This window comes from Xiphophorus couchianus, chromosome 24 (assembly GCF_001444195.1).
Source record: "Xiphophorus couchianus chromosome 24, X_couchianus-1.0, whole genome shotgun sequence".
In the NCBI taxonomy this organism is placed as follows: domain Eukaryota; kingdom Metazoa; phylum Chordata; class Actinopteri; order Cyprinodontiformes; family Poeciliidae; genus Xiphophorus; species Xiphophorus couchianus.
In genome coordinates, this window is record NC_040251.1 from 5,094,292 (window position 1) to 5,121,295 (window position 27,004).

At 41.7% G+C, this 27,004-nt stretch overlaps 2 protein-coding genes and 1 long non-coding RNA gene across 3 annotated transcripts; 2 read left to right on the forward strand and 1 right to left on the reverse strand.

Moving 5' to 3' along the window:
• Positions 1-286: 286 nt before the first annotated feature.
• On the reverse strand, positions 287-2,407 carry arl6ip6 (ADP-ribosylation factor-like 6 interacting protein 6). Its single transcript, XM_028010415.1, has 4 exons — positions 2,073-2,407; positions 1,933-1,986; positions 704-836; positions 287-628 (listed from the first exon to the last, which is right to left on the reverse strand). The coding sequence occupies exons 1-4, from the start codon at positions 2,218-2,220 to the stop codon at positions 535-537; spliced, it is 429 nt and encodes a 142-aa protein (XP_027866216.1). The 5' UTR covers positions 2,221-2,407; the 3' UTR covers positions 287-534.
• Positions 2,408-3,642: 1,235 nt separating this feature from the next.
• arhgap1 (Rho GTPase activating protein 1) lies at positions 3,643-15,627 on the forward strand. Its single transcript, XM_028010837.1, has 13 exons — positions 3,643-3,773; positions 8,442-8,612; positions 8,694-8,792; positions 8,882-8,969; positions 9,338-9,469; positions 9,943-10,029; positions 10,428-10,526; positions 10,618-10,725; positions 10,821-10,897; positions 11,039-11,116; positions 11,580-11,708; positions 11,993-12,096; positions 12,170-15,627. Exons 2-13 carry the CDS (start codon positions 8,489-8,491, stop codon positions 12,335-12,337), a joined length of 1,293 nt encoding a protein of 430 aa, XP_027866638.1. The 5' UTR covers positions 3,643-3,773; positions 8,442-8,488; the 3' UTR covers positions 12,338-15,627.
• An 85-nt stretch (positions 15,628-15,712) lies between these two features.
• Positions 15,713-26,167, forward strand: LOC114140316 (uncharacterized). The gene is made up of 4 exons (XR_003594553.1): positions 15,713-15,901; positions 16,000-16,321; positions 25,821-25,936; positions 26,051-26,167. It is a non-coding gene; the product is annotated as an uncharacterized LOC114140316 (long non-coding RNA).
• Positions 26,168-27,004: the final 837 nt, after the last annotated feature.

A 27,004-nucleotide genomic window follows, 5' to 3' on the forward strand; every position in this document is an offset into this window, starting at 1 on the left:
AGGAGGAGCTCACACCGATTTCCTTAATTCTGGGTCATCGGCGATTGGCCAATCCTCTTTTGTTCTGTCATGAGAGGACTGACTGACAGGCCAGCCCACCAGTGGTGTGTCAGCCACCCTGCTCTTGATAATGTAACGACTTTGTCAGAAAAACAAAATTGGTATCGGCCAAAAAATCGAAAACTGTAGGTCAACCTTTTTAAGGATTGGTGATCGGTGAGAAAACGAAGCAACGGTTCACCTCAATAAAAAAGAACCAAGGGAAACAAACATAAGACAAACAAAATGACTTGAATGTTTCTTTATACTCATAAAAATAGAGAGAATTGAATGTGAGTACAGCAATAAATGGTAAAAAAAAAAAAAAAAGTACAATATTCCAAATTGCAACTGTAGAATTTCCAGGTTCGCCCATGTTCCCAAGGCTCTAATGCTCGATCCCTTATCTTGTCATACAGAAATATAAATAAAAAGTCCAAAAGTCTCATACAGAGTGAATTGTCTTCAGGTCTCTGTGCAGCTGAGAACGAAGCCTCAGGAGAGGCTCCAGATGAGAGTCAGCGTGGCCAGGATGCCATTCAGAACGGCTAGTCCAGAGGTCACATTGAATCCGTGGCTGGAAGGGTCTCTGCAGCAAACAGACACAATAAATGTCATCCAGTAAGTAAAGCTGAACACATGTGCAGCTTCAACTCTGCAGTACCTGAAATCAAGCAGAGACAGGAGGCTGGGGAAGGCCATGCCAGGCTGGTGCGAGTCCAGCTGAGTGAGAGACCACGAGAAGATACAGGAGATGCATCCGGCAACAGTTGAGATTGTCAGGATGCTCCAGAAACCTGGAACACACACGTGACTGGTCACTGGTTACTGGTTTCTGGTCGCTGGCTTATTCATTTTGACACCATGTTTAGCGACTTTTCAGACAGAAAAATCACCATCGGCAAAAATTGAAATCGACAGGTCAGTGTAATTGGTGTTATGGGGATTTATGAGGATTTCAGTTACTTGTACCAGGGTGTGTTAGGAGGGGAAATCAGAATGTGTGAGCCTCTTGGTACAAGATTATTTGGTGCAAGTGCAAATTATCAGACACATAGATTGATTATAAGGTAGAGATGCACGACATTGGATTTTTGGTCAATATCCGATGTGCCGAAAACTCATTTGGCCGCTAACCGATACCAATACTTTTTTCCTGTACCTTCTTGCTGAAACTATATGGCTTTCTCTACTGTGGAATTAAAATATCGTCTTTGTCAATTTAGCCTGCTACCAAATGCAAAATGCTAAAAAGGTCGCTGAAAATGATGGAACACGTTCAGCTTGTATTATGTTTAATGTCACATTTACATTTGCTCTCTAAGACAATGACAACACTCAAACGGTGCAAATTTCATGCTGCAGGCATCGTTGTCACTGGTTTGTCATATAAAATCAGCGCCTTTTATATCGGTGAGTTATTTTGATGGAATGGCTGATGTCCGACATTAAATTTTACAGCTAATATTGGCCGACACCGATACCATCCCGATAATACCATGCATCCCTAGTAAAAGGAATTTATTTTTCGGTGCATTTTTTGGAGTATCTTAATTTTTCGGTCAATTAAGATACTCTTTCTGAGTATCTTAAGTATTTCTGTATTTCTGAGTATCTTTCTGAGTATCTTAATTGACAATCAAAGACGTTAATATCTATCTGACAGGGCCAGAGAGGTTTATATGTAATTTTGACTTATGTCAAAACATTTTCATTCTGTGAAAATGTTTTGTGTGAAAATGTGCTGTTGGCCTTGTGGAATTTATACAAAATTATAACTATTATATGAGCTTCATGTTTCTATAACAAACTTTAGTTTATATAATTAGAACATAAAGTCTTGATGGCCTTTAATGGGGAAAAATGCGTAGAAAGGAACCCTGGGATACTCACCCAGGATCGTCTCTTCAGTCCCATTCTCGCCTCTCAGCCTCTCCGCCCGCAGGTCTGAAACATTCAGGTCAGAGGTCAGCGTGAGAACGTAACAGCTGGAGACCAAACCCTAACTCAGAGAGCTTTGGAGCCGTGTCTACCTCTCAGGATGGGATAGGTGAGAGCGCAGAAGGCACCCACAGCAAGCATCGCAACAGCCGAGCCCAGAACCGAGAAGGTGGCTTTGAGCCACGGTGCGAGCCCGCTGCTCCGCAGCCTCCCACTCCCACTGAACCCGGGTGTGGACATGACCCTCTCGGCGCCCCGAGAGCTCCGGATGCGGTCTGATCGCTGTGGAGGTCGGGCCGTGCTGAAGGACGCCCCTCCCGGCGTGTCAGAGCGCTTCTGTCGCTGATCCTGAACCGGTTCTCTGAGACCTAACCTTGATCCGCATCACATCCAGGAACTAGCGTACCTGCCTGAGCACTTCCGCCCAACAAGATTGTCCTGTAGGAGTTTCCGTAACCGGCTTTCATGGCTTAAAATATGAAGGTGTTAAACATTACAGCGAGTTGCAAAAGTGTTCTCTACTATATTTAGTCACATTATACGCAGAGAATCTATGATCTATAAGGATTTTAAATTGTAAATCAGCATACAGTAGCGTAACATTATAAAGTTAAAGCAAATGTAACTCTGAAAAGTGTGGCGTGCATTGCTTTCACCCTCTTTATAGCTAAATTAAATTCATATTTGAGGTGTTTGTAAAGTGACCCAGTCAAAGTTTTAGCAATAACAGAGAATAAAATGGGGAGTCACCTTTCATATCATAGCTGTCACATGTTCACTGTGTAATTCTTTCATTTATAAATGTCAACTTTTCAAATATTTATCTAGCAAGCTAAATGTAGCGACAAACAACTAAGTTTAAAAAAAAGTAACATGCTAAACACAAACGTGCTAAGTTTATTTAGTGTTTTAAGCTAATGTATAATCTTCTACCTAAATAGTTTGAAGCTAAGTGGTAGTGAGGTATGTAGTTTCTAAACTAAATATGCATCTTGTTAATGAAATATTTAGTTTGAAACGGTATAAATGAATTACGGTGAAAATACTACTTTTAGATACCCCGATTAATTGTGGTGAATTTTTATTTTAAAGATTTTATTGGCTTTACTTAATAGTGAACTGAAAGGAAAGTGGGTAATGAGAGAAGGCATGTGGCAAAGGTCACCAGGTTGGGAATTGAACCAGCGACAGGACTAAGGCCTCCATTTGTGGGTTGTGTTTAACCCCCCTGCCACCACAGCACCCCATTGTGGTGAATTTTGACTATAGCGTTACAAAAGGCATCCAGATACAACAGATACAATGAGATGATTTGGATCACATATATTTACGTGATAAATGGTCTAACAAAAATCTAAATGAGAATCTGTGGCAAGACTTGAATACTGATATTCAGGAGTGGCTGTGCCTAACATTTATTTGTTAAAAATAGGTAAACTGCTGATTCTTTCGATTATTTATTTTATGAGACAGACCAGCGTGTCTCATAAAATTCTATGAAAATACATTAAGGTTTGTTGTTGGAATATGAATAAATGCTTACATTTCTAAACGGGTGTGAATAAACACTAGAGGGCGCACTTGTCCTTGAATTTGGAAGGGGGCGAGTTCTCTGTTAGTAAGTCATTTTATTTTGACAGGTACAGCTTGACGGAACGACGACTTCCTGCCTGTACTTTGAAACGAACCGGATGAGCGGTTTACGCAGAGTCGTATATGTGACAGGAACGACGACGTCAGGCAGCTCAGACCGTGTCGGCTGAATCCAGAGCGACCGTCCGAGAGATAACGCGGTAAATAATCATAATTTATGTCTTCTTTGACGGTAGAAACCGCTTTATTAAAACCGAATGAAGTTGAATCCGAAATATTTCATCAAGCTTTGCGGCTGCCGCTGCTTCCTGTATCTATGTGCAGGCTGTTTATTTTTTTTCTTCTACATGTTGGTTTGTTGTGATGAGGTTTAGCCACACTGGACGTATTTACACTCATTCTAGTGACTTTAGCCTTGAATTTCGTCCAGTGTGTGAAAACAGGTTTTTTGACACAAAGGTCAATTATCTAATACTGGCTTTGTAGCTTCGTAGCTAATGTGGCTAACTTAGCATTTTTACAGCCCAGCTGCTCTTGATGGCTGATGTGTTGGCGCTGATCTACTCAGTCGTGCTGCAGCTTTATCTGAATGCTTTCTGTACAAAGGAACTTCCGGATGATATTTTAATGTACCCTTTTTGGGTTGGTTTTGGTTACCTATAGATACCTCTAGATCTATAACCACTCAGCAGTGGTCAAAGTAGAGATGGATCAATAACACCCCATAATTGTTTCAAGATTTTGCAACACCACTTGCATTGTGTAAAAGTGAAAGTTTACATTGTCCTAGAACGGTTGACAAAACGCAAAAGTTTTGTTAACAGCAAAATCCACAGTGGAACAATAAAGGTCTCAGTGGAACAGAAGATGCAACAAGAACCACGACTCGACAGCAAAAAATCTCAAACTATCAACAAAAGCTGCAACGCAACAGCAAAAAGCCACAATGGAAGTTATCTTATGCTGACATAACTTCCATTGTGACCTTTGGTTGTTGTGGCTCTTGCATTTTGTTGACCTTCCAGAGGTCTGCTCCCTCAAAGGTTGTCCAGTGTTCTATGATACACTTATATTCTTGACGTAGTGGCTTTCTTCCTCCATCCTCATCACTTGTCATCACCATCTCGTTCCTCTCCTTCCGGTTATTCTTGTACCAGAACTGAGGTTCTTCTTCCATTTCTAGACCAGTTCTTTCTGTCTGGACCCTGCTCTTCTTTTGTGTTGCAGACGACTGATGGCTTGGTCAACCACAGATCGTGCTTTCCTATTCCGGCCTGTCAGAATGTTCATGTTCCTTATAGTCTGGTCAGTGCACTCTATCAAGTCAAGAATTAGATAGTCTTTTCTTGCTTGTAGCCCAAAGTTATGGGTTGACAAAGACTCAATGCTATGTCTGGTACTGGTGGTAAAATAAAGACAGAGGGGGTTCTCAAGACACCCCTCACCAAGGACTTGTACCTGCCTGTCCAAATATACCTTAATATGTATTATTATGCACATTATAAAATGTTTTAGATGCTACTGTCTACAGTCTTCCTCATCTCCATTCTTGGGCCAAAGACAATTAATGGCGCTTCTGGATTGGCTGCTTTGCAGATGCCAGCCGTTCTTGTATCAGGTAGCATTGCGACTAGGTATTTCAGAAAAGGCTCATTTTTTCCCAAATAAGTTTGAGAAAAATTATGTGGAGAAATCAGCGAACAGGTGGGATACACCGCAGTGCAAAACCGCAATGGGAGATGTGGCAGCCATTTGGGTCGAAACAAAAACTGATCTGTGTAATAAAAACCTGTAGAAGTGTTGATAGTCATGAGGAAGTGTGGATTCAGTGGTTGAACAGTTAGTTGGAACCTAGGTTCCCAACAATATAACAGCCGTAGCCCATGTAGATATGAGTTACTCATTACATTTTCTCTGATTGTCAGACAGCAGAGTAGGTTGCCATGGTTTCTGATTAGATCTGGACAGCTTCCCAGTTTCAGTTTCAAGATAAAAATCCTAACATTAATGAACATCTTTAATGTTTTCTTAGGTTACTATTACTTGATTTATTTTTAGCCTCCTCCGATTAGTTTACTACAGAACAGAGGAATAATTAGCAGCTGTGAGGAAGTTGCAAAAATTTCTGCCTAGAATGTTTAACACTTTGCTGTAGAAACGGAACTATGAACTTTCTAAATTCCTCTTAAACATTAGACTGTGTGTTTGTAAGAGCGACTCGACCTTGAGCCACGGATCTGTAGCACAGCTTGCATGACATCCTGTTCTTTTGCCTCACAGGCAAAATACCTCCAAACAACGCTAACGTGACTGTGTGTCATAGAGCCCAGCAGACATAAATGCTGGCTCTAATATAAAAATGACCATTACCATTAAGTACTGCAGTTGTACTGCTTAACAGAACACAATATTTGCATTTAATAATAGTTTTGAAGATATTGACGCGCTTATGGAAACAATTGTGTAAAAAAAAAAAAGGGAAAAATGTCAAAGTACAATTTCCAGTTTATCTAGGGTGTCAGAATTTTTGACTATTCCGAACAATAAAGTTCACCGAGGTGGTTAAAAAGCTCCTCGGTGGCAGGGCCCCGGGGGTGGGTGAGATTCGCCGGGAGTTTCTTAAGGCTCTGGAAGTTGCAGGGTTGTGTTGGCTGAAGCGACTCTGCAACATTGCATGGACATCGGGGGCAGTTCCCCTGGATTGGCAGACTGGGGTGGTGGTCCCCCTGTTCAAAAAGGGGGACCGGATGGTGTGCTCCAATTACAGGGGGGTCTCACTCTTAAGGGTGAGAAGCTCGGTCATCCGGGAGGGACTCAGAGTAGAGCCGCTGCTCCTTCACTTCGAGAGGAGCCAGTTGAGGCTCGGGTATCTGGTCAGGATGCCTCCTGGACAACCAGATTTAACGATGGGTGGAAACAACTCAAATTTTTCTTTGAGCCAGTAACATTCCTCCATCCATCCCAGGGTTTCTAAGGCCTTTTATGATGGCACCAGCTAAAACTCCACCTCTTTTAATAACACTGCAGCCTCCGTGTGTGAAGTTCTGACCAGAAAGAGTAAAGTGTGGAGCAGCCTGATAAGTAACAAAGAGATAAAATGGTTCCGGCCCACCTGAACCAGCTGGACCTCACCTGTTTCACCTCTGAACACAAACTGCACAGCTGAGTCATGTGGGAATGCGCTCGCAGCCCCTGCAGCGACCCGATGTGTGAGCACGCTCGCAACGAAAAGAGGAACCCGCTGCCATCGGCGTCACTCAACCTCCAAGACCTCGTCAGCCTTTACGGTTTCTCCGTTCTTCACTCAGGAGCAGAATGTGTGCAAACAGCTGCATTTCACTGTGTGGGTGAGTGTGTTTAGTCAGCAGCAATCAGCTGACTGGCTGTTGGTTTCTAGCAATGTTTATTTAAAGCAACATGCTGTCAGCCAGCATAACATCAAACAGCAGTGTGTGTGTATGTATGTGTGAGAATAAAGGAAGAACATGTGGGGGTTGGGAGATGAGAGTGCGGCGCGGGGACAGAGCTAATCTGAGGGAAGAAGGCGGGAGATGCTCCCATTATTTGGATGCAGATCCAGCATGCAGCAGTTTCAGGTTCACTGGCGGTAGCTGGAGCAGCTCCAGGCTCTTCTCTGGCTGCATGCTGTGGCCGTCAGAGAGGAGGAAGCACAGCACAGTGCAGTTGTTCAGCCATGTTCCAACGGCTGGATCTGTGTCGATCCTGGCCCAGCAGTCGGAATTCTGCCGTTCCTGGCGTTTCACCGACCACTATCGACACCTGATGGTACTTCCAACCTTGTCTCCATTCGCCACACAAATGCAACACAATAAAGCATTAATGCACACTTTGTCAATAACCAACAAGCTAATTATGATGCGTTACACCCAACTATGAAGTTTACAGTTAATGTATTTTCCATAATGCGACTCAAGGATAGAGAAGAAGCCCCATCACATAGATGACAGATTCTAGGATTGTGGTCATCCTGACCACCATGACACAGCCACCTCTATGCTGCACAGTTGGGTTCAGGTTCTCATTGTTCAGCTTCCACGAAGGTTAAAGGTGTTCATCCTGTTGCTGATTAGACAGAGCTTTCTTCTGAACTGTAGCCAGAAATAGCTGTGGGGTATCAGGCTTTTTAATGTCTTCTTTCCATCTCTATTCAGATTGAACTTGCTTGGACAGCTGAATCTGGACGTATTAGCAGATGTTTCGAACGTCCCCCCCACCTTCAATGTTGAAAAACTTAATCTGGACTAGTAGCATCACCCAGGAGACGGCACGTCTGATGCTTTTGCAGATGGATCTTAAGGTGCCTTTGATGACTTTGCAATCTCTCTGCATCCAGGCCTGAGTGGGTGCCACGCCCATAGACATGGGAGCATCGGAATGTTAGAACATCCTGCTCCGTCGATTCGGATCTGCTGCTCCTTCTTTCCGCGCCATTGTCTGCAGTGTTCAGTTTCTCTCCCAGCATCTGTTCCATATGCTGGGTATTCTGCTTTCTCTTTGATTATGAATAATCCAGCTGTTATGCAACAAAGCCCAGTTTTCGGCAGGATAAACAGCAGGACTTTCAGCGACCGCTTGAGAGAAACTAATATTAATATAATTCTGTCGTTGTTTCCCAGTAACTACAGCAAAGGAACTGAAAATCAAGTAAATTGGCACCTTAGTATTTATGCTGAAAAATGAACTCGGGAAGCGAAGTTTTTTTTCTCAAACTTAGCAAAAGTGCTAAACAAAAACTAATGTTTATTTTGTGTTGTAATCCCATGAATCTGATACTATCATCATCAGCTGAAGGGCATTCAGATCCTTAGCATGTTGCTACGGATCTGAGGCATCTCTGTGTCTTCCAGACTGTGTGAAGGTTTCCCAGACATCGCTGTCCCATCCTGTGTGTGGGATGTCTTCTGAGCTGCTGGTAGATGTGGGTGACGACGCTGCAACTGCACAGTTAGGACAGCTGAAGCTCTCCACCCTAGAGGACCAGCAGTGGCCACCTGATGAGTCCTCACTTAGCAAATCAGGTGAGACAGACGTCCTGGTTTTTCTCCTCTGGTGGTGATTTATCTCTCAGCTGTATTAACGTGTGGCTCCATGTGTGTCAGAGACGGAGAATTCCCAGGGCTTCGACCCCGGCTCTCCCCACCTGCCCTGGGACCATCCGTTCTACGACATAGCCAGGCATCAGATCATTGAGGTTGCAGGTAGGCTCTTTAATATTAAACTTCTGCTTGTTTGTTTCTGCTACAGTAAAGCGTGTGTAATATTGATGCTGTTTGATCTGGGTGTGTAGGCGATGACAACTTTGGCAGGAAGGTGATAGTGTTCAGCGCCTGCAGGTTGCCGCCGCAGCATCAGCTCGACCATCAGAAGCTGCTGATGTAAGTAACCCTGCACATCAACGCCGTTTAATGATGCGTCCATTTTTACTACCAGGTTGAAACTTACCAGAAATGTTTCAGTCTGGAATTTAATTCAAGTGTTTCAAGGTCTGGAAACGTATCTCTATACTTTCCACATCAAATTGTCTAAGAATTGCATCCATCTGTCCATCCATCTATTTCTATATCCAGTGTGGATATCATTGGCTGAGACAGATCTGATTGGTTTGGTTTTTCTGTCCAGTCTTCACTGAATATTACTGGTTTCATTTTACCCTTGAAACTAAGATGGCTGAATCAGATCCCTACTGAATAAAATTCTATTGATTGTCTCCCTGATTGATGCCGAAGTGGTTTCTCACCTCCAGGTACCTTAAAGCCACTCTGGATCAGTACGTAGAGAGCGACTACACACTGATCTACTTCCATCATGGGCTGACCAGTGAAAACAAGCCTTCATTCGGCTGGCTTCGAGAAGCATACAAGGAGTTCGACCGGAAGTAGGTTCACTAGCTTAAAGGAATCCCTGCAGAGGTTCACAGGAAGTTCTTACACACCATCACCAGAAAACATCTAGTCGGGTTCCAACATTCTGGAACAGCCTTCAGTTTGAGTTCAGGGTTTTTCAGGTGTTTATAAGCATGGAGAAAATAAAGAAGATGGAAAAGATTTGTAATTACAAATCTATCTGCCATTACTTGATGGTGAGCTGTCATATTTTATATATTAAAATGAATCTAATGTACTGAGAAGCTCATCTGTAGATCCAGAGCTCCTAAATCTGAACAATAAAACCCCAACAACAAACTGAGACAATCCTTTGGTTGCATCCTGCTAACCCTGGTTCTCTTTTTGACTGTGTGTTTAGAAACAAGTTCCTCAGTAAAAAGTGAGAAAGACTTGGTGACAAATAAAGTCAGGTCCACCTACTGAGACAGAATGCTGAGTTTAAATCTGCTGGTTCTGTTTTCAGGTATAAGAAGAACATCAAGGCTCTGTACATCGTCCATCCCACCATGTTCATCAAGACTCTGCTGATCCTCTTCAAACCAATCATCAGGTTGGATTTGTAGGGAAAGATTTAAAACTGGGACTTAAGAAGAAAAATAGCATGATAACTAAAGTGATGAGAACGTAGAAATTTGTAAAATGATAAATGATATCACCAAGTTGTCATATGGTCAATATTTTAGAGAAAGTTTGTGTACTGCCCTCTGCTGGTGAGAAGCTTTGTTGCTATAATGCACCTTGTTCTAGTGTTTTGAATTCAAAGTATATAAGCCAGTGCTTGGTCTTACTAAAAATTGGGAGGCTAAAAGCGCAATGAATTTTAGCTTAAAGGTTTCCACACTTATCCAGACAGTTTAATGCAGCTTTGCTCTGTATATGAATCACTTTCCATGCGTTGACCAGTGAGTGAATATTTTGTGATGGTGTCTCTCTCTGTCCTGGTTGTAGTTTTAAGTTTGGCAGGAAGATTAACTACGTGAGCTACCTGAGTGAGCTGGAGGACGTGGTCAAGTGTGACCAGCTGGTCATCCCAACCCGTGTCAGAGAGTAAGACCTGACTGGCATTAGAACCCTCTGCAGACATTTGAATCTGGTTCTTCATCCCAAACTGAGCGTGTTTACGTTTGATCTGGATCAGGTATGACAACAAACTGAGAGCATCTCTGAAGCCCAGCTCGCTGCCCTCCATGTCTCCTCCTCATAGCCCCCCACTGCCCGAGCAGCTGTTTGGAGTTTCACTAGTCATGTAAGTTCACAACGCAGAATCTCTGCTTTTTCCGTCTGCAGATGAATGTTTTTTGATTTTGCTCATGGCTGACTTTTTTTTGTTCTGTGTTCTAGGCTGAGACAGAAGGATCCAGATAATCATCTAGTTCCTGTAGTGATGAGAGACACGATTAGCTTCCTGTCAGAACAAGGTAACGCAAGAAATGGAGTGCTGTGTGTCTCATGTGGTGGAACAGACAATGCTGCTGTCTGAACAGGCAGCCGATGGTTGTTGGTCTGTAAAACAGACATTGAAAACCTTTGCTTCCTGTTCTCTGCTCTGTTCCTGTCAGGTTTGGATATTGAGGGGATCTTCAGGCGGTCCGCCAATGTGACTCTGGTGAAGGAGGTCCAACTCAAGTACAACTCTGGTACGAGTGGCAGGTCTTGGTGGCCAACTTTAAGTGAACCACCCCACTCCTCAGCCATGTCTTTTAAAGCTGGAGTGAACTGAGAAATCAGCTGATTTTTAGCTCTGATTAGGGGCCAACTGGTTGGAAACGCATGAATAAATCCACACCTTTTGGGGTTAAGCTATTCCAAAATGGCTGTGTTAAACCCTGATAAAAGATTCTAAAGACAAGTTCAAACATCCAAGAATTTGTTTCTAATATTCAGTTATTTTATAGTTCTTAAACAGAAATCAGAATCGGCTAAAACTGGTATCTGGACATCTGAGCATTACAAAAATCAGAGATCAGAAATTTGCCAGAAAACTTTGATTGAACCAAGATCTACTGACAAACGGTAATCTGCGGCTGTAGTTATAATGTTGTAGATCACTTTTTAATGTTGAGAATTTGTATTGATTGTCGTCTTCTGACTGTGATTTAGGAGCCACAGTGAACTTCAGAGACATGGAGGACGTTCACCTGGCCGCTGTCATACTAAAGACGTTTCTTCGAGAGCTTCCTGAGCCTCTGCTGACCTACCAGCTCTACAATGACATTGTCAATTTCACATGTAAGTTCAAGACTTGTTGTTAGAATGAGGATAAATCAATCTAATCCCTTATTCTCTGGAGGGCGACAGACTAGAAAGGAATCCCAGAAGCTTATTTTCAGTCTAAAATGTTTTCAGGACTTTATTGCTTTTTGTGGAAACGGCTCAAAATCCAGCTTTTCTTACTAATTTTGCTCTTTACTCTTTACTCCCAAAGGGTTGCAGCAACCAGTTGTAATGTTTAAGGAATAGACAGATTTGCTGGATACTTCCAATGAGTTTGATGGTTTCTTTGGTTTGTTCAGCTGTATCCAGTGATAATCAGGCAGAAGTAATGAAAACTTTGGTGGAGTCTCTTCCAGAGGAGAACTACTCCTCACTGCGGTACCTCATCACATTCCTGGCTCGGGTACAACAACACACTCTGAGAACAGTTCCACTTCAGTCCACCAGCTCCCACTAACGAGCGTTTCTTTTTCCAGGTGTCAGCCAACAGTGAAGTGAATAAGATGACCAACAGCAACCTGGCTGTGGTGTTTGGCCCAAACCTGCTGTGGGGGCGGGACAATGCCATGTCGCTCAGTGCTATTGGGCCAATCAACAACTTCACCAGAACCCTGCTGGACCAGCAGCATCTGGTTTTCACCTAATTCCCTCTCCCCCTTCTTCTTCTTCTTGAGGTCTTCCATGCAGCCTGTGTTGCCATGGAGACCTCCCTTCTCTGCAGCATTTAAACATGAGCGCCACCAATTAGGAAGGACCTCCTGTACCAACACCACAAACCGTGGACCAATCGCATGTTGTTTCTTCTCTCCGACTCGTCCACTAGCATTGTCCTGTTGATTACTCCGCCTGTAGGCTGCATTCCTGTGTCCATGTGAGTCAGGCATGAATGAGTGAGACTGCAAAGAATTATCTTGGTAACAAAAATATGGAACAAAAACCATGCATTTATTTGCTCTCTAAGGTAATGTCCCGTTTCTTGCTCCCCTTTCTTGATTGGTGCCAAAAAAAAACTGCCTCACAAGGATGACCAAATGTCCTGTAGGAGAGTGATTTCTTAGCTGAAGTCAGGAGAGACCATCAGAACGGAGGTGGAAGTTTGTGCGTCCGCGACGGACTCAGGTTTACCTAAATAATTGTGAACTTGGTACTGAAATTGTGTCGACAATCTTCGGAGTGCTGTGGTCAAAGGAAGCCGTCGGGTGGCTTCGGTGTCATTTCTTGCAGATACCAAACCCGGCTGCTGGAGTAGAGTGTGGACTAGACCAAAAACATTTAACTAATTCTACCCTTGGATTCCTAGACCTTCTTCCCAGCCTGACATCATGTCGTTTTGTGGCTCGGTGACCGCTTCAGTCAGCAGTATTAGGTGGTGGAGAAACTTCCTGTTTCCTAGTGGGACGCAAATTTATTATCGTCTTCATGTACTAGAGATGTTTTGTTTCCATAGCAATACACCAGTTAGTCCCACGTTACTGTCATATTTCCTTATACAGTTGGCTTAAGTGATCTTTTTTGGTTGGTAATGCTGTCTTGGTTTTTATAGTCTTCCAGCGCCAAGTTGGTAAACTTCAGGTTGTGAGTAGGGAAAGTACAGCTCACCCTCATCGCCCCCTAAAGACCAGACATGATTGGATGGTGTCGACCTTTTTTTTCTTTAGACTTTTATTACTAATAGAAGCACGTTTTTTTTGTTGTTTTTTTTTAGGTACATGACAGTAACTGCTTCTCATTCCAGCTGCCACAGAGGATCACCTTCAGTCCTACTGTAAGCAATACTTTCTACACGTTTTTCTTCATGTAGCATATTCAGCACGTTAATTACATGATGCTGTACGGATGTACGTTGTTAGTGTTTTTATTCCATGTGTTTGGGTTGCCTTATAACTCGTTTCATGCTGTGCCACCAATGGAGTTCATCCAAGTTGTACAATGTTTCTTTTGTTGTTTTTGTTTTTTAACTAAGTGCATACGGTTTTAAATCTCCACATATGCCTTAGTGGATTGTCCTCTTCCTTCAAAACAGCGGCTCCTTGCCTGCAGTTGAGCGTTGAGATCCAGAATCCTGGCTGGTCTTTTTAAAATTATTATTATTTTTTGGCCTACCATGTTTGACCTGATTAAATTTCCACCAAAACACAATTTTCTTCATAACTTTACCATCTAGTTTCAAGCCTATACTGTCTTTCAAGTTGGGTCCAGGGTAGTACCCCCTCTCTCCTTTGGGCTTCTGTTCACCATATCCGTAACTTCAATTTAAATTTTGGTCTTCTGACTATTTGCAGATTAGCTTTTATTAGAGCAAAATCAAGCACTTCCACTCATGGTTTAAATGTTGTGGGACGTATCAGGGCTGTTAAAAGACTTAATATTTCTTAACACTTAAGCGGTGTGAAGCAGAAGCGCCTGCAATACCTGCCAACATGTTGCTCCATTTTTTTATTTTTTTTATTATTATTTATGACCTGAGGCTTTATTGTTTTACATTGTGTTGGACTCTGAAGCTTTTATTATCCGTTTATTATGCAGCTCATCCAAAGTATTCAGTGTCAAAGTGAAATCTTCATACATTCTAACCAACAGTCCGTACAGAACCGATCGCCCGTCATGAATATGTCACCAAAATAATCTGCAACCTTTGAATATTTGTGATGTGACGTTGCTATGTTACCTAAAATGTTTGAAAAACACCAAAAGATGGGAAATGTTCTGCTCGACTGGAGCTAAAAGAAAAAGCAGCAGCCGTTCCACCGGTGCCATGGTGACCGACATGCTCATGTTGTGGAGTGTGTGTGTGTGACTGTGTGTAGAAATCATAAATTCAATGGATTTGTTAGGTGTGTGTAATCAGGTGACCACGTTGTAACTCCAGCATGGTGATTTTTAGATTTGTTCTTATTTGATCTGTGATGTGAAACGTCTTTTAAAAGTGCTGTGTTCCTCAAAAGTCCACACACCCTGGCTAAAGTTTCATTCTTCATCTGTTTTATGTCCTTATTGCCCTTTTGACTGATTTCTAAACAGAAGTAAAGTCTCATGAAAGGTGGAGAAATCATTTATACCGGTCTCTGAATTTCACCAGGGTGTATAGACTTTTGAAAACCACAAAAAATTACTACAAAACAAGAAGAAAACCAAGTCGGAACAAGTTGTTTTATTTTTATTTTTTAATAGAATTTATTAAAATAAATTCTGTTTGTGTGCTTGTGCCTTATTTGTGTTTTGCCAAGTGATTTTCCTCTTTACCCATCTTAAGTGACAGTGCGGCCATAGATTAAAATGACCAGAGCTGCATTCAGCAGAGCCTATGGTTTCCATGGAGATGTGAGCAGCGAAAAGCTCTGGTCTGAACTCGTGTTTGTTGAACACAGCTTGGCTGTAAAAAAAAAAATTAAAAAAGATTTCAGAATGGAGAACTTCCTTTACGTACAGAAACTGCAGCTGCTGAGGGGTACGCACTACGTTTTGATGGAAGCTGTACCATGTAGAGGTTCAAGGCCATCATGTTTACGTTTCTATAATAAGGATTGAAGAGAATTAATTATTCATCAGAAATGTCTGAAAAATAGATGCTGTTCTGTTCAGTGGGGATTTCATGAAGGTAGCTTTTGCGTGCATGGATTCTCCGTACCGCTCTTCCTCCTCGATTCTGTGATCGGTTGCAGACCCATTCATCTCTGGATCTTTGTACTGTAATTGTATTTGACAGTAAACGTCACAGCTGTGGGAGGAGGTGTAGGTTTGAACTTTGACCTCCAGGCGAACTTGTTGATAACTCTGTGATTCTATTTTCTTAACTGTGGTTTTCCATCCTTTTACTTTTGATATATAGCACTGTGGATCTTTACAGTGCTATATACTTATAATATATGATGTATAATATGATGTTGTATGATCCATGTATGTAAACAACCAATAAACGAATGGTGAAAAGAAACTTTGGATTTTGGTTTTGTTCACAAATTTCTTTATTTATTCACACTAAAACATTTACTCATGTAATCTTTATTTCAAAGCAGAAGAATTTAAGTCCTGACCTTCATGCAATAGAAGACCTTTGGAATAAATGAGTGACTCATCCAACATCAGTGTCTGACCTCACAAATGAGCCCATTCGCCTTCCTGAACCTTATGGAACACATTTCCGGAAGAGTTGATGCTTAAAGGTCAACAAAATATTCAACCAAATGTTTTAAGGGTGGGATGTGAGAGTAGGTTTACCTTGGCATTATAGAGAATCTATTTCCAGATGTTTTCTCTTACATTTTAATGTGCAAAAATATGCTTCATTTTTGTTGTCCTCTTACAGATGAGTATTTTCCAGCCCACGCTATATGCTGAATTCATTGGATTCGCCACCAAGGATTCCTGCAGCAGTTAGATTTAACTCTGTACTTTGACTGGACCAATCTGAAACCGTCACTTTGGTTCTTCTATTCACAGGAGAACTTTCGTGTGGACTTTGAAACTTTCTTCTGCTGCACAACCCAGCTGATGGCTGGATGTTTTTCTTCAGGATTTTCTCCCAGAGAGGAGAATTCATGGTTCCGTCAATTACATCCAGACTACCAAACTACCACTCCACCATCGCCGTATATGACCGCAGGGATGATGCTCTTTCTCAGACTCAGGTTAGTTTTACTTCAGGTGTAACACGACCCAATCGCTCCAGTTTTTTCTCATCAATACACAGGATATTTCCTTCAAACATCTTGAGGATCGTCAAGATGTCTTTTGGTAAATATGAGATGGGCCTTTGTGATATTTTGGGTCAGCAGTGGTTCTGGTCCTGGAACTGTCCCACGGACAGGCCGTTTTCCTCCCAGTCTCTCTTGAATCATGACTTCTGACATTATCTGAGGCAGTGAATCCCTGCAGAGCTTTCCATGCTGTTCTGGGTTCAAAGCACAGATTATACCAGTGGTCAGAATTATTTGGCCGGTCAAACTTGCCAAAACCCAACAAAATAACAAAACCTGAAATTAAGAAAACATTTTTGCTAAATGAAATAAATAAAAATGACAATTAGTGGGAGGAAACTACCATTAACTGGACTATCGCACATTTATGAAACTAACTAAAACATACTAAAATTATAGATATCCTTCGTTTTTGTATTTATGAATCTGTTCATTCGTCTTTATAACTTATGTGATATTGATTCCCCCGCACACACACCCACACCCACACACACACCCCTCGCACTCACATGCAGTTTACATCAGATATCGGCAAATTACTGTACTCCTCCTTATGCTAACTAAAAGAAATATTTAACTAATTAAAACTAGCAAACAAACTCAACACTAATTAAAATTAACTGAATTAGACAAACAAAAAGTCACAACGAAATAAAACAATATAATGAAAAATCCCAAACTTTTAGCTCCCAGGAAAGAAGAGGTGCAGTTTTTCAACCACTAGATGGCAGTCTCACGGTACTGCAGTAGCGTGGACAGGGGAGTGCCATCAGAGCTGTAATGCGCTGACTGCATCATCAGTGGTTGTGAAGTGACCTCACTACATTATTATGGCGAAAGGCAGAAAGTCCGGACAGACCAGGAGTTCACTTGGGGAACAATAAGCAAATCCTTAACGGAGGTGAAGACATCAGCAGATTCTGAGTAACTTTTACAGCGACGAGCAATAACTTCTTAAATCAATCCCAGAATCCCTTAAAATCTCCATCCCTGACTTTTCACTGCGTATATTCAAACTATCCTGATGCAGATCAGACGTTGTGTGCGCATCCTGAAACATCATCGCTATACTTAGCGCAGTGAACTCATTCCATGCTCACACAGCAGCTGCTGGAAGAACACCGCAGTCAGCATTTATTTTCCTCCTCTCTCTCTCTCTTTTTTTTTTTTTTTTTGAACTGAGAGAACGTTAGAACAAAAAAGCAAGGTGAGCAGATCGACCCAGGGGGGTTTAATCATTTAATCCCTTCTCCTGCAGAACCGAGCAGAGCTCCGGCGGTTTGTGACGGTACTTTTCCGTCACTGGTGACATCTGGAGGGCACACAGCATCCACTGCAATTTGACTCTCTGCCTCCCTCTCTTTCTCTTTGCGTGTGTGCAGGTACACAGTGTCTGGTACATGGAAATGTTCTGTTGTTACTGAAAACAGGGTTAGTGCTGGTAAAGAGACCTTCAGCACATGAGATCCCTGCTCAATGATAATGTGGAGGAGGGCTTGTGTCTCTGCAGATAATTCATCTTATTCAGAAAACAAATCATTCTCTCATTAATCCATCCAAATTATCCTTTTTTTTTTTTACTTTACACATGCAACTATTTAAGACTGACAGAGCTCTGAAGTCAAAGGTGAGCCCTTGAAGGACGCTGCAGTCCTCTCCTCCAGGTTCAACTCCCAGGTGGGTGCAGAAGGAGGTCGAGGTAGAGGTACTCATTTCCTTTCATAGTATGTTCAGCATCCACCCGGGAAATGAGCCTGACGCAGCCGAGCACAGGTGGAGGTGCAAGCAAGAAGTGAGAGTAAAAGGGAGGGCTGGACAGGAAGTGGCGGAATGTTCTGCAGGGACAAGGTGACTCCGGCGCAGGACGGAGCTGAACAAAGCCTACACTCCCTTTTGCGGAGGGTATGTTTAGAGCAGAACAGCTGATTAGATCAGTTAGCCAATTCCTGGGAACATATTTCACTGAAACAATCAGAGAAGCCAAACAAACCTCCGTCTGCGTGGCATTCTGCTAGCCACCATCTTGACGTCCTGAAGAGAAGACTCAGTCATCCGTAGCAGGCATGAGTGTCTCCTTGACTTTCCTTTCTCAGATCTCTATCGAGCCATTAATCTGCAGCTCGGAGGCCGTGTTTTCAGAAGCATTAGAGATAAGGCGCTTTATGGAACATATTAATATTCCTTTCTGGTCTGAAAGAGACTGGGAGGTTACAACCTGAGCACAATAAAGAACAAAACATGCACGAGCCTGAAAGGCTTTATAGGACTGTGTGTTTGGTGCTTGCCTTGTGGTTTGCCTGTTTCAATTCCTCTGACAAGGTGAGGTAGCTTTTGTCCAGGTGAAAAGATGACTCTTCCCGTCAGCATGACCTTCACAGTATTTCTTAAGGAGGAGTAGTTTGTCTGGCCTCCATATTTGTGTACAGTGAGGAGAAGGATCGGACTTGGCAGGATGTAGTGTTACGACTACGACGTGAATCGTAGAAGGGTATGATTCTTAACTACAAGGTAGTTGATCATGAATAAGGTTTCTTAGTAATTAGTGACACTTCTGATAAGATCACCACACCTCTCTATCTTTGCCTAGCCGGTATGGGTGGTCTCGAGGTAGGGGCCCTTGATAGCTAAATGGACCACAGTTATGGAGGCACCGGTGGGTTAGGATATAAAAAAGGAAAACAAAAAAAGTCACAAAGTTGTGGGTTCTCTATCTTTCTCCACGAATATACTGTTGTTGCGCAAACCCCCCCCCCCCCCCCCCCCTCCTTTCTGTCTCTACTCTCTCACTCTCGTACTTCCTCTTCTGAGAGGGGAGATGTGCTACCAGCTCTCCTTCTAACGGGTTAATTGAGTTTTCTAAATCTGCTGGGATTTACCCTGTCCAGAACTGAAGTAAACTCTGTTTAAGCTGGTTTCGAGAAACGATTCGCCTGATTTTTGACGGCCTACATCCAGGTGTCCCACCCTTCTTCCCCCTGTGAATTAGCCAGACTGAGCAGCCTGCAGCCAACTAGTTTCACAGAGCACACCTGTTAACGGTCGCTCGTTCTCTATTTTGCAACTTGCATTTGTTATTGAACCAGGTAGGTTTTAGTGACTCGGTCGAGTCCCAAGGATGAGGTTTTAAATATGGGCTACCAGCAACCTAAAAACATTTTCCACCTCTTCCTCTCCAGAATCAAACATCACAGCTATTTTACAACCATCAAAGAACTTTAAGGTGACTCATTAACTGAATGTCCACAACATCTTTAGATTTTCTTTATGCTAAATATTTTATTAGTAAGGCATTTTTGCAAGGGTCAGTACAGCTTAATTCAGTAGCAGAAATAATCAAATAAGTAAAATCAATCATCTAGTCTATCTTTCCCTACTGCTGACACTGAGAACTAAAAAAGGGAACCTTTGAGAGAGACGGACGGAGTTTGGTGTTTCGAACCCCAGACCTGGCTTGATGATGAAGAAGGTGCTGCAGCAGGAGGAAGATGTTGATCGGCGAAGGCAGGGATCTCTGTAGGTCTGATGAGCTTCTTCTCCGCATGGATGGTGAGGTCACACAGGACTTGGTGCTGGCAGGAAAAAAGGCACCAGTTCTTCTTCTTTGTCTTTGTCTTTGGGGTCTGAACCCAGCCGATGAGAGAAGTGCGATTCGAAGCCACAGATTGTGGGCCAGACGGGTTGGTCTCCATGAGCGGGACAGTCTTCGTCTCTGTGGCCCCGGCTCTTCTTCAGCTGCAGAGTTCTTTGTCCATCTTGATCTTGGCTCGAAGCTGCCCGGAGGATCCAACAAAAGGTTCCTCTTTTGCACCCACCTTTTATAGGGTTTATCCACCCTTTTGGTGCGTTAGCATTGGCTAGCACTGTTGCTGTGCTTGTTTAATTGGCTGTCTGCTTAGACAGATGATCTCATATCCATCACTGTCTTACAGACATTATGTCCTGATGTCTGTGCTAATGTCTCAGGGTTGCTCAACCTCCTGTGTCCCTTGCCTTTCACCTTTCACCTACCATCTACCTCCAACATATCAGTGATGTTTAATTGCAGTTACACCTTTCTACACCATTTCAAGTTTAATGTCAAAATCACATTTATATCACATTTATTTTCTTTAGCTTCTCTGATTTAGCATTCATTTATAATTTTATAACCATAACTTATTAATTATACGTATTATAATCTTAATGTGAGTTATTACAGATGTTTTCTAAAATGAAACCAAGAATAATCCATGATTCTAATTATTTGATACCAAAGTTACAGTTACTTGTTTTTCTTGTAAGTGTTCCCACAAATGTACGTGTAAGTATTATTACAAGTAAATCAATATTAATATAAGTATTTTACTTTGAATCTTATCAAATTACTCAAAATGTTTAGATTTCATTCTTTAAACTTTCATGCTTTAAAATAGTCTCAGCTATTTTTATAAATCTACAGGCTGGAAACTTACTTCCTCTTTTTCCAGGAAACCTGCTTTTCCTGTTTAATGACTCTCTCTGACTGACTATGATTTCTTATGATTAGATAGAAAAAAGTAGAATTAAAGCAAAGTTTGCATGAGACAAAAACAACACACACAACCAGATTTATTTTATTGACACTTAAGTCTACTGTTGGGCCTTGATGTCACTTGAGTGATTCATTTTAAAGATAACTTTATTTATTATTACTGTTAAACTAAAATCTCCAGCATGGGGAAGTGGGATGAGCTCGGATTTTCTTGACAATACGCTAATGTGCCTTTTGGCAGGGCACCTTACCCCACAGTGCTAAGTACTCTGTATTTCTGTTGAATGGCGCTTGAGTGTAAGATTGCAACCTAACGTCCAAATAACACATTTTATGCTTCAGAAAGCAGAAACGGGATCAAGAGACACAAAAACTAGGGTGGACATTTTATTGAAAACCATATTAAATGTCAAACAGCTGATTAAAAAGTTTGACACCATCGTCTTTAGAAGACTAGTGCAAGTACATTAAGTATTAAAAAAAGAATTCAGAGGGTGATTACAGTGGACCTCCGGTATTTGAGGGAGTTAACCAACCACCAATAGCTAAAATCTGCAAATATTTGATACTCTCCCTCCTCTTCATGCTAATTACTGCCTATTTTAATTGTTCAAACACCAAATATACTTTAATATGCATTACATGAAAACCATATGGGCACTTCTAAGCTAGGATTCACTGTCTTGTGTACCTCCGCTCTTCTGGATACAGCCAATCAGCGGCAAGGAAAATGAATGGCAGTCCTGGGTTGGCTGCTTTCCAAATGCCGGCAACTGGGATTGGGCCAAGGTATTTCAGCTTCCCAAGCTGCATTTTCTTTGGAATATTTTGGATATGTTCCACCAAAAATATCCACGAATAGGCAAATGTTCAATTAGTAATTTGAAGAATTGGAATATAGCTGGGGGTTGCACCGCACCTCAAAAAGCATTCCCATTTTGAAAACATTCAATTGGTTGTGAAACAGAAGCAGATTTAGCAAAAGGCTGTAAAATGGCCAAAACAAAACCCACTAGTATGTAGAGGATGTGAAAAAGAAAGAGGTCAACATGAAATTAGCAACCTTGCTTCAGTCTGGAACAGCCTATACCTCTATAGGAAATATGTGAAAGTTCAGGAAAGCAGCTTTGGACTTCAGACAGGGAACACCCTCAAACAGAACCCTGGGGTTAATTCTAACTCTGCTTTTGGTGCTTTTTAAACTCAAAATTAATCACAAAAATCCCCGGAAGCGAGAACTGATAAAGATTTAGGATAAAGTGCTTTAGGTGATTGGTATGATCAGAAAAATAAGCCTATCTTACAGAGTGGCTGTCCTCAGGTGTTGCTTTCACCTTGTTCTTAGAGGACGTCTTGGCTCGACACAGACTCACAGTGTTTCCATTGTGTCTCAGCCTGGGATCAGTTCTCGTTCTGCCTTTCAGCAGGCAGTAATACCAGACCACACAGCTCCTGTACCAGACCTGGTCTGCCTCGCGGCTCTGGCATCACACCGCACTAGCTGCAAGACACAGAGTCCCAGCACACTCCCAACAACGGGAGAAAGTCAAGGTTAGGACAGCGGCCGTCTCAACCAGAAGCTGTAAACTGGTGATTCTTTTTCATTGGGTTCTGCCCATAGCAATGCATAGGGAGGGCAGTGACTGACTTACGGTTCCTGAATGGGAAGGAGTTGTTCAGACTGCTTTTTGCAGAAAAAGTGACTGCTTCAAACAGATAGAGTTCTGTCTCTCCCTGACATGACAGCCGGCTGACAGTTGTCAGAGAGCAAAGCTTCTCTTTAGAACTACAAAGACTGAAGGTTAGAACTACAACATGGCGGAACTCTCAGGGGAGGACCGAGCTGACCTTTAGAACTACTTGTGTTTTGGACATTATAGAACTGATTTAACCCAATCACTGTTACACATGGGAGGCGGTGCAATAATATTAGCCTGCATTATCTTTTTCTCTCAGGTTAGCATTAGCCTTTTACCTAAAATAAGCTATTAGCTATTGTTCTTACTTATTAGCCATGTTTAGTATATTGACATGTTTAGTATTGGTGACCATGCTAACTAGCCTGAGCAGCAACCCATGGAGGGTGATTTACAGCACTAAGACCCGCCTCCTGGCTCTGATTTGTTGTTTCTAGTTATGACTGGAGGAAGGCAGAGGAGTTTGATTTTCTTTCTTGATTATCAGTCTCTTGCCAAGCTGTCACCACATGGTGACAGCTTCAACAAATATGTAAATATATATATATATATATATATATATATATATATATATATAAAAGTTACATACTGTGGCTTTAAATTCTCTATCAAATTTAAAATTCATATTGTTACATACAAAACTCTGAATGACCAAACTTTTCTTTGGCTTATAGAATTCATAACTGGATTTTTTTTTTTTTTATTGAATGCTGCCCCGGGCCTGTGCTTCATTTTTCAGAAGTTATGAATTCACAGATATTCAGACAAATGATCTGATCATAGTACTTTAAAGTTATCAATACATTCATCTTTTGCCGATCATGGGGCATCATTGCTGTGGAATATGGACTCAGTGAAAAGCAGTTCTTTAGTGTAAAATGTTAATTGCGTGACTGTCTGTCTGTTGCTGAGCAACAGACATGTTGATGTTTGTGCCACTATCACAATTATCTGACTTCCTGTATGATTTCCACATATGTTCATTGGAAACATATGTGGTCAACTTTGCACTATGGTGAGCAGTAGCTACCTTTGAGCAACGTGTGGATTATTTTGTGTCCAGAGCAAAACTTTTCAAGAGTTGCCCGTATAGAACCAGAACACTGGCCAGTCGGATTTTCTCATGTTGCGGTCCGGATCTCTGAGACACAACGGCACAAGGAAAAACAATGAAAGTTTAATAGGGAGAGTGTATATTACACTGGGACACGAGCCATTAACAATAAACACTCTGCTTGCCCTCAGTCCTGTTTAATATGCCAGAACGTTAGCATGGCATCAGAGTTTTAAACTACCTGAGCATCATAAACTCACTTTATGCTTTTCTATCGTTTAATTGGTGAGAATTCCTACATTCCAGTCACCCTGCTTCTATAAGCATAATGGAAGTACAGCAGCGGAGTACAAGTGAAATGTTAGCCACCATATCTAGTTGCCACCTTTACTGCATCATGACCTCATGTTTGCCCAGAAGGGCTGGATATCAGCGTTCCACCAGGAGAAATATCCACATGGCTGCAATCTGTAAAACACGTCAAAGTGTTTACGAACGCAAACAACTGCAGTTCATAACTTTCACCTCTAAATTGCTCGTGGAAAGTTGAGTGGAAGGAAAAGGTGTGATAGAAAACCCTCCACAAGCAACATTCTTTAACACTGTAACAGCAGTCTAGGCTGATAACCTTCATTTCACGTAACATTAATGCTGTGATTCAGGTTTTAATAGATGTTTTTAATTGGTCTACTGTAATATTGTACTTTTCTGATTAGCTAAACGTTAGCTAAATGCTAAATTTTGCCAGTAAGTTGTTTGATGAACATAAAAGTTAGACATTTTTCTGCTCTGGACTGTTTTAATGAGAGCAGCGATCCGCTTGCGAAACTGTTTGTTTTTAGAATAACTTTTGTTTTGTTTCACGTCAGACTTAACCATCTTGATTTAGCAAAAACCACACACAGTGGAAACATTTATACTAACTAATGTATGGTGGCGAGAAGCTACTGATGTGGGTTTGTTTTGCAGCTGAAGGACATACAGAACCCTGCACTGTTCCAAAATAGCAACAACTTTGTACTCACTAAGACATTGGTTAGGATTTAGAACACTGGCATGAACTGTGCAAATAAATGCAGATACTTTTTTTTGTCTTCACAACACATTAACTTAAGATTTTTCAGAAACAATATTTTACATTTTCATTATGATTCTTGTCAAGAATCATGATATTGTGAACGTTTATGCGATTCTATTTTCTGTCCTTCTATGGGCCAGAGATGCTGGTTGCAGTAGAAATAGTGATATTTCACATGATGCTATCAAAGCCTTTTTAAAAGAGATTTTAATAAGTAAAGTTGAAATATTTTAGCGGGTTTATGTCCTGAGTTACAGATTAAGGCGATCACAACTGCCCTGCATTATTGATAACTCATCAATAAGCTTAAACAGTGGTGAAATTATTTAAAAATTGTAAGGATTTGAGTTTTTTTGTGTTTTTCTCTTCCCCTTAGGAAGACAGGACAACACAAAGTGTTGAGGACTAATTGGTGTCTGCCTCATCACTTCGCAATGCAACTCATGACAAAAATCTGAAATGATTACAAACTTCCACTGTATTAGAAAGAGTTTTATTTCATAAATGATGTATTTAGCTAGCTCTTGCTATCCTGATCAAAGTTCTTCTGCTTTCATTTTGGGAATCAGGATTGATGCAGTTCATTTAAAATCAACTCAACCTCAATATTTCATAATCCTGAGTGGCAGTGCTTGACTTTCAAACTATAGCCACCATGACACAATCTAATATTAATGTGGTGTTGATCTGGCTCCCTGTTTTTAATCCATTTCTGGACGCCCCTACAGAGGGAGGAGATCTGTGTCCCCGTACCGCAGCTGTAAAGTTTGTGCATCCTCCGACATTGTGGACAGGAAGTTTGCTTATGTCAGATGAAAACACAACATCTGTGATTATGGGCAGATACTGGTTCCTGTGTCTGCTGAACCAAAAAACCCGTTTGGTCTTTTCCCCAAACCAGAGAGCTCTCCAGGTCAGCCAGGTTAGCCAAATGTCGAAGGTTGCATGGAAACATGAAGAAAAAACGTTTATAAAATTCCAAGTTAAGACATCAAGTGACTGAAGTGAGAGAATGTAGACCAGTGAGTTGAGTGATAGTGGAACAGCTGAAACCAGTACTGACACCAATCTGAACCTGTTTGCCTCCACAGAGCCAGTGGATTTCCACAAATCCAGCCGGATGTTTATATCTGTGCGTTGGCGGCTGGTAGCTGTCAGTTTTCGATGTTGTCACGTGTCCAGACCGCAGGTGATGTCACCAGCTCAGGTAAACAGAACACCTCAATGCAGATGTCACCCCTCGCCGCTCTCACCGCCACGTTCACAACTCCAGAAAAACGTTTGTCAGCTGATTTTTGTCATTCATGTCTCTGGGCTGCAGGAGAGAACCGGAGCCGCCGGAACCGACCCTTCACCGGAACATCGAGAGCGAGGGCCTGCACGTTCACAGGAACGTTCACGAAGAGGCTTGAAACAGAGCAAACATGTCACAACCAGAGTAGAAAATCTAAATATGTTTCTCATTCCAATACTACCTTATTGTTATCAAATCAAAAAACAACACTAGGTAAAGCAGCTTGACTTAGAAAACCTACGATATAAAAAAGTTTAGTTAGAAGACTTCGTGAAGAACACTTGCAGAGAGATATCCTATAGGAAAAACACGATTTTCATCTGAGTGTTTAATCTGTAAACAGCTGCATAGGACATATTCAGGTTCGTCAGTGAATAGTCAAGGTCAGACGCTCTGAATGTCTCCAGCTACTTTTAGCAACACAATCACTCTGACTTTTGGGAAAATGATCTTCCTACAAACTCTGGACTTAGCATTTCATTTTACAATTTCCTTTAAAATGTGCTGACCTGAGTCCTGGGCATCCCGCTGCTAATAGGATGGAGTCCTAACCCTAAACAGACGGTCACTTCACTAAAACCGCAACACAGAAACAGGGAGTGATTACAGTGACAATAAAACTATTAAACACTAACACACACTCCACCTTTTAGAAATTTCTTGTAAAAACAAAAAAAATGCTAAAAACCAAGAATTATTGCCTTTTACTTCGCAGTTATGCACTACTTAATGTTGGTTTCACATTGAGTCGTAATCAAGTATATAGTAGTATTTAACTTTAAGGCCTGTTAAGGTGAATTTGTAGTTGACTCTTGTCAGTGAAGGATTGTTGATATGTAAGCAGCACAGACCCACAACATCCTGACTAATATCTGAAAATGGTTTCTTACACAGAGAGCTTCTGTGGAGGAGTTTTAGGACACATATGAAATGTAACAAAGACGTCTTCATGATTTATCCCTGCCCAAAGGTAATGTACGC